The following is a 12,842-nucleotide window of genomic DNA, read 5'->3' on the forward strand; positions in this document are numbered from 1 at the left end:
GAAAATGCGGCCCATTGGTTTCTGGCGCCGTAGATTTCCATGCATTCGAGAGGTCCGTCGGCCGCCATTTTTCGCATTGATATTTTCAGAAAATCGCTTGCAACTTTTGAACCAGATAAAGGTTCGTGCTGAAACTTTGGCATCTGGTTCAAACCTCTGGCGCTACATTTGGGCGCGGAATGAGCGTTCGGCGATGCAGATTTTATTTTTCCGGATAAAAAACAACAACTGTACATTTGTTTAGAGGACACCCTGTCTGGAGAAAGAGTGAGTACCTTTTTAACCGTTGGTACTCTGAATTTACGGATACTTGAGGCTCTTCTCCGCCGTCATTTAGTTTTATTTATAAATTAAAAAAAAAAAACGTGAGTACATTAATAATAAAAAGCAAAAAAACAGAAAACATTAGCCCGTGTTATAAATCTAAAAATAATAACTCCAATAAACATTAAATATACGTCCAAAATAAACTCCAATAAACACTCTACGAATTCCAAGAGAAACATACTCCGAAAGCGGAGGATCCCAATTTCTGATTTACGAAACACCATGGAGTTCGGGCGCCTTTTAACATAATCAAGCTTCTGAAGTGCGCGAAAATCAAAAAGTACAGCATGGGCTAAGGACGACCATATGTCTGAAGCCCGACCTGGTTGCTGCGTGTGTCCAAACGGGATGTCAATAAAGCATCCGCACTTGGGTCAGTCCGCCCGTCCATTCGCCTTACTCATTCACTCAACATAATGCTTAGAGTTGGCAAAACAGGAGGAAATACGTCCCACATTGACGTCGCGGTGTACCATGGACGTGTGACGAAAGATTGACTGCAGCGTCGTTTTTCATTCACAGCACGGTTAGAGAGGCGTCCTTAGCACCGCACTTTGCCTTGTGTTCTTCGAAGAGCTCTGTCAACGCTGTGATGTACTTTTCGTGCCAGAAGGAGACGTCCTCCGCCGTTGGGTTTTCTATTTTGGGCACTCCAAGTGGTTTTCCCACTGTTAAAAAAGAAAAGAAAAGCAAGAATTATTACAAACTACAACAATTAGAAATATACATTTCAGTGAACAGTGAGTTTCGGATTAGTTAGTCGATGGACATGGTGTTCCAGATACCTTATCCCAAGACTTTAATGACAACCTTTGCTAACTTTTGAAAACCAAATTTTTGCGTAGATCATATAATACAAAAGTTGCAGAGCGTGTTGAGAAACTCCCATTATGTCGTTTTCATCGATGTATTGTATGTCTAATAATAAATAAAATTATATACACCAACCAAATCCTTGTTTAAAGGCGGAACCCTGTGTTTCAAGACTTGCTTGGTCTCTTCTTCAGGGGTTGACTGCTGATTTGGCCGTTGAGGAGCAGTGTTCAGTTTTCTTCTTCTACGGCTGTGGCTCATTTGGCATCGGTGAGGTGGCGAAGTACGTTCACGTAGACGGTCGGTAGAGTGTCGAGGGATCTATTTATGTTTTCGGCTCCGTTTGGATGTGCCTGGATTCAATGAAAAGTCTCAACGGCAAGGATGCTGGTGTTGGCAAAGTCAATGCTGTGGTCCTTGATGCCGCAGTGCTCAGCTACGGCGCTGCGTTCATGAATACGTCGCAGCTGAGCACTGCGACGTCAAGGACCACAGGATTGACTTTTCCAACACCAGCATCCTTGCCGCTGAGACGAATCCCAGAAAGACTTTTCATTGAATCCTGGCACATTCAAACGAAGCCAGAAAACATAAATAGATCCTGGGCACTCTGCCGACCAAAGAGGGAAACAGCGCCAAAAGTACCGAGGACAAAAAACGAGGAACACACAGACCGAGCGCAATGTAACTATGCATAACCTCGTTCCTCGTTCTTGGTCGTCCGCACTTTTGGCGCTGTTTCCCTCTTCGTAACTATGCATTACAAACTCACCCAACTTTCATCTCCGCCGACCGTCTACGTGAACGGACTTCGCCACCCCACCGATGCAAAACGAGACACAGCCGTAGAAGAAGAAAATTGAATACTACTCTTCAACGGCCATAGACGCAGTCAACACCTGAAGAAGAGACCTAGCAGGCCTCGAAACGTAGGGTTCCGCCTTTAAACAAAGATTTGGTTGGTGTATATATTTATTTATTAGTATCGTTGCTCCCAAACCACAGACACCTCTCTCGAATGTTCATTTTTCTATCCTATGTCTGTCTAAGTTTCTCTAATTTTTCAAAAGCGCCCTAGATTTAAAAATATATCCCACATGGCTACCCGCCAGCGAACTGCGACGTCACCGTAGGATTTTGTTTTTTTTTCCATCTCGCACTCTTTTTTAAAGTAAAAAAAAAAATACAGACATAGGATACATAGATGGAAACGTCATATTAGGGTGTATCTCAACATATTTTGTCAATTATATATTGGAGCGTTTGCGCTCCAATTATTATTTTAAAAGTTAGCTAATTAACCGGTGTTGATTAGCCAAGTTGGCACATTGAGAAACAAAATCTAGACTTCTTTAATAGGACTGCGAACAGTACCACCTTGGGTCGACAGCAATAGCAAGCTCCAGTTGTTCTTTTCTTTCTTTTGTACAAGTTGACTGAAACGCCTTGTACAACTTAAGCGCCGTGAGAAGCCGTGTTGTGCTTGTACAAGACAACAGAAACGCTTTTTTTCTGTGGGGAGGTATGGGCACGGTGCTCGAACGAGTCTCCGGCCGGTCTTTTGGCGTTCTATTCCTTGTTTGTACATCAAACGAGGTCCAGTAGGGACACCAAACGACATCGTAGGAGCTAGCATGCCCTGCTCTCCGATGTCCCGATCGTGGCGGTTCATCGTAAAAGTTCCGGCAAAAAGCACGAGCAAAAGCTATTGTTGCTGTCCTTATGGTGTCCAACTACTGGCTGCTCATTAAGCTTCCATCGACTTTCAGGATGAAGAGCGACCTACAGCAGGACAGGCGTCGGCCACCTCCACGACCACTTCCATGACACCAACAGGATGGCACTCCTATGACGTCATCAGGAAGAAATCGAGCTTGACGAAGCCAAAATGCAGGAGCGCTGACGTCTCCATATGTCAAACCTTTCTTTACTTACAGTATGACGCCTGGAGCGCGTCTCTGACTGGTGTGTTTAGCGTCCTATCCCGCCCATACATCCAAAAGTGGTCCTAATGTGGCAACAAATGACGTCACAGAAGCCGGAGTGTCATGCTGTTGCATGTCGCGATCCTGGCGGTTGGTCGTAAAAATGCTGGCGAAAAGCACGAGCGAACCCGAGTGTCGCTGTCGTCAAAGTGTTCCAGGCGTCCCAACTTCTGGCTGCTCTAGCTTCCGTGGGCTGTCACAGTGGAGAGCGACCTGCAGCAGAACAGGCGTCTGCTATATCCACCACAGCTGCGGAAACACCGCCAGGGTGGCGACCGGCGACAGCATGACACTTCTATGACGTCATCAGGCGAAAATCGAGGGACCACTTTTTTAGACGCGGTAAACGCACCAGTCGGAGGCGCGTTCCAGGCACCATACTTACAGGTAAAGCGATAAATCCTAGTTTTCCTTTTTATCGAATCAAAACGCACAAACAATTGGCAGTGACATTGACCTTTAAAGTCCTCTAATGCATGAATTGCATTAGAGGGAATTGGTGAGGGAATTGCTTTGTCACGTGACGTACATTTTCCCGCTAAATTCATCGGAGAAACTGAATGGTTGCATAGCTCACGTGACGTCGATCTGCCCAGTTAAATGTAGTGGGGAATCTACTGGGTGATTCAAGGAGCGGCCAGGCTCTTTGAATCAATCGCAAAATTCGGTTTCTTAACCTATCGCACTACAATTTTGTGCAGCGTTGCCCACAGATGGTGCGTCGTTTTGGTTTTGTAAAATTTGTAAAAAGCAACTTACCAGAGGAAAAAGTAAAGAAAGAAAAAGGCTTAGCTCAAATGGAAACGCAGCGAAGCCACCGCTCTTCAAACAATACGGCGCCGCTTGGCACGGGAGGCAAGAGATGGCGCATTCAGTCGCAATGCCAACTGCTGCCAACGAACGGGTATACGTCGCCGAGAGCCGGCGTCTTTAGCAGACGATTGTTTCGAGTCAAAAGCGGCGCGAGCATTTCTGATATCAGTTGCCAGTGGATTATTTTATCATCCTTACTAATAAAACACTGAATAGACAGATAATCAATTAAAAAATGGTTTGTCGGGCTATTTTGATTGTTTTTCTTTTTTTTTTTTTTTTTCGGGGTACTGATGCCGTCTGCTTTGCAGTTCCTTGTTGTTACCGCGCCTGTTTTTGTTTCTGCGTCTGTCACCGCCTGCGGAACGCGCGCCGCTTTTGAGTCGAAACGATCGTCTGCTAGAGACGCCGGCTCTCGGCGCCGTATGCTCGTTCGTTGGCGGCAGCTGGCATCGTGACCGCTTGCGCCATCTCTTGTCTCCCGTGCGAAACGGCGCTGTATTGTTTGAAGACCGGTGACTTCGCTGCCTTTCCATATGAGCTAAGCCTTTTTCTTTCTTTATTTTTTTCTCGGGTAAGTTTGCTCTTTGCAAAATTTTACGAAAAGAATGCACCATCTGTGGGCAACGCTGCACAAAATCGTGGCGTGATAGGTTAAGAAACCAAATTTTGCGGTCGATTTAAAGAGCCTGACGTCTCCTTGAATCACCCAGTATATTGGTGTCTAGGTCACCAGACATTTACTTTCCCGCTAAATGCAGCGGGTAACCGAACTGGGGTATAAGTCACTTGACGTCGATTTCAAGCTAAATTTATTGAAGACACTGAGTTGATGTTTTGGCTAGCAGACGTTAATTTTATCGCTAAATTTAGCAGGAAAACTTTTACCTATAGGTCACATGCCGTCAATTCCCCCAGGTGCATAGGTCACCCGAAGCCATGTGACGCTACATTTTCGCCAAATTTAGTGGGAAACCGATGTAGTGTATAGGTCACGTGACGTCGCTTTGTCCGCTAAATTTAGCCGCGAACTGAATTGGTCTGTATGTCACGTGACGTCAGGTCACGTGACATCTATATACCCGTGAAATTTCCCTGAGAGACTATAATCGTGCAAAGGTCTCACGATGTCAGTTTTCCCGCTAAATTTAGCGGGAAATGCACAGACGGACAGAGGGACGGACGAACATTTTAGATTGGCTTTAGCGTTAAAAAGCATTTCAAGCTTTAAGGAAGAAGAAGCGAAGGGCGCGAGCGTGCACAGCTTCGATCGGCGCTCTGCGAACAATCAGCTTCAAAGGCGAAAAATACCCCAAACCTTCCAGCAAGAACCACAACACCGGGTGCCTAAAGGTATTTGCTACCCGAGGACACCACGTTTATGGAAATCGGACCACCGCCTGGCCTTGTTCAGCCAATTCCTCCTACCGACGGGCCGGCGCCCCACTAACCCTAACGAGGAATACGGCACCTGCAGCAGGCCAGCGGCGGGGGCGGAGCCCTCCCCAAGGCACCGAGACCCAAGATGGATTACGTCGAAGTGGCAGGTGAGGACATCTCACCGGAAGAGTGTACAGCAGAGGCCGGCTGGCTCGTGAGCCACCGACAACGGGGCACACGAGCCCTCAACAAGCTAGGCCTCACGGCGACAAGCACAGCCAAAAACGACGCAGGTGGCCGGACAGGAAACCGAAAACCACTTCAGAGACACAGGAAACAGCGTCAGCAACCAGCCCTCCCACGCGAGGACATAAAAATCATTCTGCGGCCACGAGAGGGCCTCGATGTTACCAAGGTGAGCTCCGCGAGGCTACGCGACGGCGTATTTTGCGCCATCGGTCTCAAAGAGCAGGAAGCCGAGGGAGACCTGCTACGGGTCAACCCGGAGAAAAACATCATCGTGACAAGCACACCAAGCATGGAACGAGCTAAGAAATATAACTCCATTTCAAAAATCTGCATCGCAGGCAAGACCTATGAAGTCACCGCGTACGCGGCGCCACCAGAGGATACTGCTAAGGGGGTTATACATAATATCCCAGATTATGACACCGCGGAAGACATTACGCGCAGCCTTGTCCACAACAAGAACCCTACCATCCTTCAGGCACAAAGAATGGGAAAAACCAACTCGGCGGTCATCGTCTTTGAGGGCAACAAAGTGCCCTATTATGTATATTACCGTGGAGCGGAGTACCGGTGTTTCTTGCATAAAAAAAAGCACGAAGTGTGCTCCACCTGCGGAAAAGTGGGACACCGCATGGACGTCTGCCCGACGCCCGAAGACAAAATATGCCGCTCTTGCGGTGCAAAGAATCCACGAGAAGGGCATAAATGTGACCCCAAGTGTGCCCTGTGCTGTGGGGATCACCCCACTGGAGACAAAAACTGTAAGAACCGGTTCCAAACGCCGTTCCTACTACGGAAGAGACAGCGAGAAAAAGAACGTCAGAATGGCGCTGGTCAATATGGCGGGCACCGAAACGCAGAGTCGACGTCCGTTCTGGGTGGCAGCGAGGGCGGCGGGAGAACGAAAGAAAGGGGGACGAGAGATCGTTCGGGCTCCTTCCCACGTCTACCCCACCGCGGATCAGGGAGCGACAACGACGCGGGACAGCGGCAGCAGCGCCGGTCAAGATCTAAGTCAAGATGCCGGAGCCCTAACACCCAAGGCCGACATGAGTCAAGATCGACATCCCGAGGCGGCCGACACGAGACTCCGGGAGGAACCAAGCAGAACAAGGTGAGCTGGGCTAGCACGGTCTCCCACAGCTCGGCTCCGCAGAATGCAAAGAAAAAGATTAGCAACCAAACTAGCGCGCAACAGGCAGACAGGCAGCAACAGGGGGAACTCACCAAAATCAAGCAAATGCTAGAGATGGTAGTCGCCGAGAATACAAAGCTAAAGGCTGAAGTGGCAAAACTAAGAGGAAGCGAAAACGCCGACAAACTAGTCCCCGAAACGCAGGGTCCCTCGAAATCGCAGGCCCCACCGCCAGACCAGGGCAAGGCAAACACACCACGACCCACACAGGTCCTGCTAGCTGAGGACTCGTCCAGTGACGAGATGGAAAACTCGGAGCCCGAGTCTCCTCCCCCGAAGCGTAAGGCGAAAGACCCAACAATAACAAACATCCCAAGGCTCCCAAAGAGAGCAGAAAAAAGGGACGCAGAGACACTGCAGCATTTCGGGGAGAAGCTGAGCGAAATGCTCACCACAAAATTCGAAGCCATGCTGGCGAAATTTGCCGAGAGCATAGGCACGCAAATCGCAGCACTTAACGCTAGGGTAACGGCGATTGAGGCCACCTCACCGCGCTTCACCGGCGGGGGAGGAGGAGCAGGGCCGATGAAATCCACCAAGCCTTACGCCAGACCCGTATCATTGGAAAGCGCTAGAACAAGCCTAGAAAGTACACAGCTTAAGGATTATGGCACCGAATAATCACAAATACATAATTTGGCAGTGGAATTGCCGCGGGTACCGCCGCAAAAGGGGGAACCTACAGCAATTCATAGACAATAAAATAGCAGGAGAGGCGCCAGACGTCATATGCCTGCAAGAAACGGGAGCTTTGGCTAAACTTTCGGGGTACAAACCGTACTACAGTGAGGAGGAACCGGCCTCGGACGATAAACGTATAACAGTAGCGACCCTCGTTAGACGTAATCTGCCGGTTATACGGCGCGATACCGGCATAACTACCGTGGACCACGTCCTCGTGGAGATCATCTCAAGCCAAAAAAGGGGCATGGGAAGCCTATTTGTATTAAACGTATACAGCAACCCACGCAAGCAACATAGATTCGCGAACCTGTTTCGCAAGACATTAGACATTGCAAAGCGTCAAACACTAGTGATAGTAGGTGATTTCAACGCACACCACCCAGCCTGGGGATACAAGCGGGAAATGATCAAAGGACGGAATCTCTGGCTGGATGCCCAGCAGGAGAGGCTGTCTCTGGTCACCGACCCCGCGTACCCCACTAGGTTGGGAAACAGCGTATGTGCGGACACCACGCCGGACCTAACATTCACAAAGAACGCTAAAAAGGAAGCCGAGTGGCTAAACACGCAGGAAAATCTAGGAAGTGACCACTATATAGTGGCCACAAAACTAGAAGCGGGCCCCCACAAACCAAAAAAGGGCACGCAGCTTAAGATCGTCGAATGGGACGAGTTCAGGGAACTAAGAGCAGCCGAACGTTATTCATGCGAGGACAAAACAGAACCGCACGAGATTGAGGACATCGAGTCGTGGGTCGAACAGCTTCACACATGCGTACAGAAAGCAACAAAGACCATTCCGGAGGAAGCCGAACTAACACAAGCCGACGCTAAGCTTCTGCACATGTGGGAAGCGAAGCAAGGCTTGCAGAAAAGGTTAAACAAACAAAAACTAAACCGCGCACTTCGTCGACGTCTAGCGATCCTTAATAAAACAATAGAGGACTACGCAAACCAGCTGTCGCTCCAAAACTGGCACAGCACGTGCGACGGTATGGAACTACAGATGGGCCTTGCAAGAACCTGGAATATCCTTAGGTACTTAATCGACCCAGATAAAAGTAAGACCACGCAGAAACACAATTTAAGTAAAATTCTGCACACCTACCAGGGCACGAACGATGACCTAATCAAGGAAGTCCGCAACAGATACATCGGGACCAATCCAAAAGAACAACTTAGAACATACGCTGGAGCCTCGAATGAGACTCTTGACCAACCGTTTACGACGGCGGAGGTGCGGGGAGCCATACTAGGTCTCCGCACCAAATCCGTTCCGGGTCCGGACGGGGTAACAAACACAATGCTGAGGAATCTAGATGACGACTCCATCGAGGCTCTCACCAAGTACATGAACAAGTGCTGGAAGGACGGTAAAATCCCCACACAATGGAAGACCGCTAAGGTTATCATGATACCGAAACCGGGCAAAAAGCTAAATCTGGAGACCCTGCGGCCCATCTCGCTCACCTCATGCGTGGGGAAGCTGATGGAGCACACAGTGTTAAACAGACTAAACAAGTATATGGATGAGAAGGGACTCTTTCCCCATACCATGATAGGTTTTCGGCCCAGGCTCTCGACTCAAGACGTGATGCTGAGGCTCCAACATCAAATTATAGATGGGGAGGAATGTTCCCCGCTAGACACCAGGGCCATTGTGGGGCTCGACCTCACAAAGGCGTTTGATAATGTAAAACACGCAGCAATTCTAGAGAACTTAGAACAGTTGGAGGTAGGTCAAAGGACCTACGACTACATCAGGGATTTTTTATCTGACAGGACGGTCACCCTGACAGTAGGGGGGGTTGAGTCTGGCGAGCTGGAGTTGGGGAGCAGAGGCACGCCGCAAGGCTCTGTCCTCTCGCCTTTCCTCTTCAACGTCGCTATGATCGGCCTGCCCAGCCTCTTAGAGAAAATACATGGCCTAAATCACAGCCTGTATGCTGACGACGTCACACTCTGGGTGGCTGGCGGCAGCGACGGGCACGTGCAGGACACACTACAGCAGGCAATAAACGCGGTGGAAGGGTACGTGGAACCGAAAGGCTTAAGCTGCTCCCCACAAAAATCGGAGCTGCTCCTTTATCGGCCAACCCGGAGAGGGCAGAAAAAGGAAGCAACCACCGAAAAACCACGAATTCATCTATACGCTTGCGGGGGGCTGCCCATCCCGGTAGTACACAGCATTAGGGTCTTAGGCTTGAAAATTCAGGAGAACGGCCACAACATCGAGACAATCCGAACACTCGAAAAAAGTGTGTGTCAAACCACCCGCCTCATTTCGCGGATAGCCAATAGGCATCACGGAATGAAGGAGGGCAACTTAATCAGGCTGGTCCAGGCATTCGTCCTGAGTCGAGTAACCTATGTCGCTCCCTTCCTTGACCTCAAGGCAGATGAGCGCAACAAAATCAACGCTTTAATAAAAAGGGCTTACAAGCAGGCAGTTGGCATACCAATCACGACCTCCAACGAGCGCTTTGAAGCACTAGGATTGCACAACACGCTAGACGAGCTTGTAGAAGCACAGAGGATAGCGCAGATGGAAAGGCTCACCAAGAGTCCGACTGGCAGACACATCCTCCAGACGCTACATATCAACTACGAAGGAAGACTCGGGGAAAAACACGACATTCCACCCGATATCAGGGTGCATATACATATCCCACCATTACCAAGAAACATGCACCCCGAACACAATACGGAACGCAGGCAGGCCAGAGCACAAGCACTAGATAAAAGGTTCGCACACCTCGAGGACGTGGTTTACGTGGATGCCGCAGATTACAGTAGTCGCGACGCCATGGCCACATCGGTAGTTGATCGAGAGGGCAAGTTAATTAATTCTGGCACGGTCTTCACGACTTCATCCGAGGTTGGGGAGGAAGCAGCCATTGCACTGGCAATGACCTCGTCCTCCCAGATCAAATTCATAGTAAGCGACTCCAAGCCGGCAATTTTAAATTACACGAGGGGACGCATATCGTCCGAGGCACTCAAAATTCTACGGACCGGTTTCCACGGAGATCGAGTTAGGGGAGTTCACATCGTGTGGGCGCCAGCTCACTCTGGCCTCCCGGGGAATGAGAAGGCGCACGACGCGGCTCGAGGCTTAACCGACCGGGCCGACGTCACCAACATCTTTGACGCACACTCGTTCCGCCGGTCGGACAGAGACAGGCTGGTTGCCTATCGGGACGTGATGAACCACTACAGGCTGGGAAGGGCTAAATACCCCGCAGCAGACAGGACTCTGTCCAAATGGCAGGCAGTGGCGTGGCGCCTTCTTCAAACTAATACATTTCCAAACCCCGTGGCGTACAGTCACTGCTATCCGGGGCTTTACTCCAGCGCATGTAAGCATTGCGGGGACAGGGCCGACCTGCAACATATGGTCTGGGCCTGCCCCTTTAAAAAACATAGAAACAACAGAAATAGAACTCAAACTTTAATGCTAAACATTAGAACCTCCGAGCAGTGGGAGACCGTGCTGCTCAGCTCGGACCCGGGTGAACAGGTCCGTCTGGTCCAGATGGCCGAGGCCGCCGCCAAGGAACAAGAACTCCTGGCCGCCGACTGAGGGGGGAGAGGGGGAGGCTCTCTCAGCACTCCCCCTTCCCTGACCCCATCTATGGGCAAATTAAATGTTGTCATCATCATCATCAAGCTTTAAAAAAATTCCAAAACGCTCGCGCTTAAGGACTGTCTTCAACCTCTTCGTCCTCTTCCCGATGCAAGTTAGGTCGAAGAGTTTCTTTAACAGTACAGGCGATACCCAAATAAGAAGATGCAATAAACACGCCAAAGGGGAGACATCTTCCAGGTATCATAGTCTGTGTCCTGTGGAAGATGTCCGAGGGGTGGTGATGCAATCGCGAGACCAGCGTTCGCCTCGCGGTTTGAGGTAAAGTAGATCTTAGGGCATATCGGAAGTTTAGCCCCATGTTGCCGTAAAAAGAAAAATCCTATCCACATTTTAAGCACAAAATTTAACAGGCGGAATTCAGAAAATGGTGACTTTTGTTGCCGGCTCCAGACTCTGCATTCGCGCGAACGTCGGTTCAGTAGACACTTTGTTGCCATGGGGATGGTGAGCCTATAGCAGACAGACTTTTTCGTGTGTAAACAGACGGCAGTCTGGCGAGATCAGCTGCGGCCAGGCTCTTTGAATCAATCGCAAAATTCGGTTTCTTAACCTATCGCACTACAATTTTGTGCAGCGTTGCCCACAGATGGTGCGTCGTTTTGGTTTTGTAAAATTTGTAAAAAGCAACTTACCAGAGGAAAAAGTAAAGAAAGAAAAAGGCTTAGCTCAAATGGAAACGCAGCGAAGCCACCGCTCTTCAAACAATACGGCGCCGCTTGGCACGGGAGGCAAGAGATGGCGCATGCAGTCGCAATGCCAACTGCTGCCAACGAACGGGTATACGTCGCCGAGAGCCGGCGTCTTTAGCAGACGATTGTTTCGAGTCAAAAGCGGCGCGAGCATTTCTGATATCAGTTGCCAGTGGATTATTTTATCATCCTTACTAATAAAACACTGAATAGACAGATAATCAATTAAAAAATGGTTTGTCGGGCTATTTTGATTGTTTTTCTTTTTTTTTTTTTTTCGGGGTACTGATGCCGTCTGCTTTGCAGTTCCTTGTTGTTACCGCGCCTGTTTTTGTTTCTGCGTCTGTCACCGCCTGCGGAACGCGCGCCGCTTTTGAGTCGAAACGATCGTCTGCTAGAGACGCCGGCTCTCGGCGCCGTATGCTCGTTCGTTGGCGGCAGCTGGCATCGCGACCGCTTGCGCCATCTCTTGTCTCCCGTGCGAAACGGCGCTGTATTGTTTGAAGACCGGTGACTTCGCTGCCTTTCCATATGAGCTAAGCCTTTTTCTTTCTTTATTTTTTTCTCGGGTAAGTTTGCTCTTTGCAAAATTTTACGAAAAGAATGCACCATCTGTGGGCAACGCTGCACAAAATCGTGGCGTGATAGGTTAAGAAACCAAATTTTGCGGTCGATTTAAAGAGCCTGACGTCTCCTTGAATCACCCAGTATATTGGTGTCTAGGTCACCAGACATTTACTTTCCCGCTAAATGCAGCGGGTAACCGAACTGGGGTATAAGTCACTTGACGTCGATTTCAAGCTAAATTTATTGAAGACACTGAGTTGATGTTTTGGCTAGCAGACGTTAATTTTATCGCTAAATTTAGCAGGAAAACTTTTACCTATAGGTCACATGCCGTCAATTCCCCCAGGTGCATAGGTCACCCGAAGCCATGTGACGCTACATTTTCGCCAAATTTAGTGGGAAACCGATGTAGTGTATAGGTCACGTGACGTCGCTTTGTCCGCTAAATTTAGCCGCGAACTGAATTGGTCTGTATGTCACGTGACGTCAGG

The 12,842-nt window shown here is 49.3% G+C and overlaps 1 protein-coding gene across 3 annotated transcripts in view; it reads right to left on the reverse strand.

Moving 5' to 3' along the window:
* Positions 1-322: 322 nt before the first annotated feature.
* The window catches only part of LOC8036269 (2-acylglycerol O-acyltransferase 1), a 50,139-nt gene continuing 37,619 nt past the window's right edge, over positions 323-12,842 (reverse strand). For all 3 annotated transcript variants that reach the window (XM_042293855.1, XM_042293854.1, XM_029973087.4), the window contains one exon: positions 323-995. In XM_042293855.1, coding sequence (XP_042149789.1) covers positions 844-995 — 152 coding nt within the window. In that variant the 3' untranslated portion in view covers positions 323-843. The remainder of the gene's footprint in view (positions 996-12,842) is intronic.

This window comes from Ixodes scapularis, unplaced genomic scaffold (genome assembly GCF_016920785.2).
Source record: "Ixodes scapularis isolate PalLabHiFi unplaced genomic scaffold, ASM1692078v2 PGA_scaffold5__190_contigs__length_132052651, whole genome shotgun sequence".
Lineage (NCBI taxonomy): Eukaryota > Metazoa > Arthropoda > Arachnida > Ixodida > Ixodidae > Ixodes > Ixodes scapularis.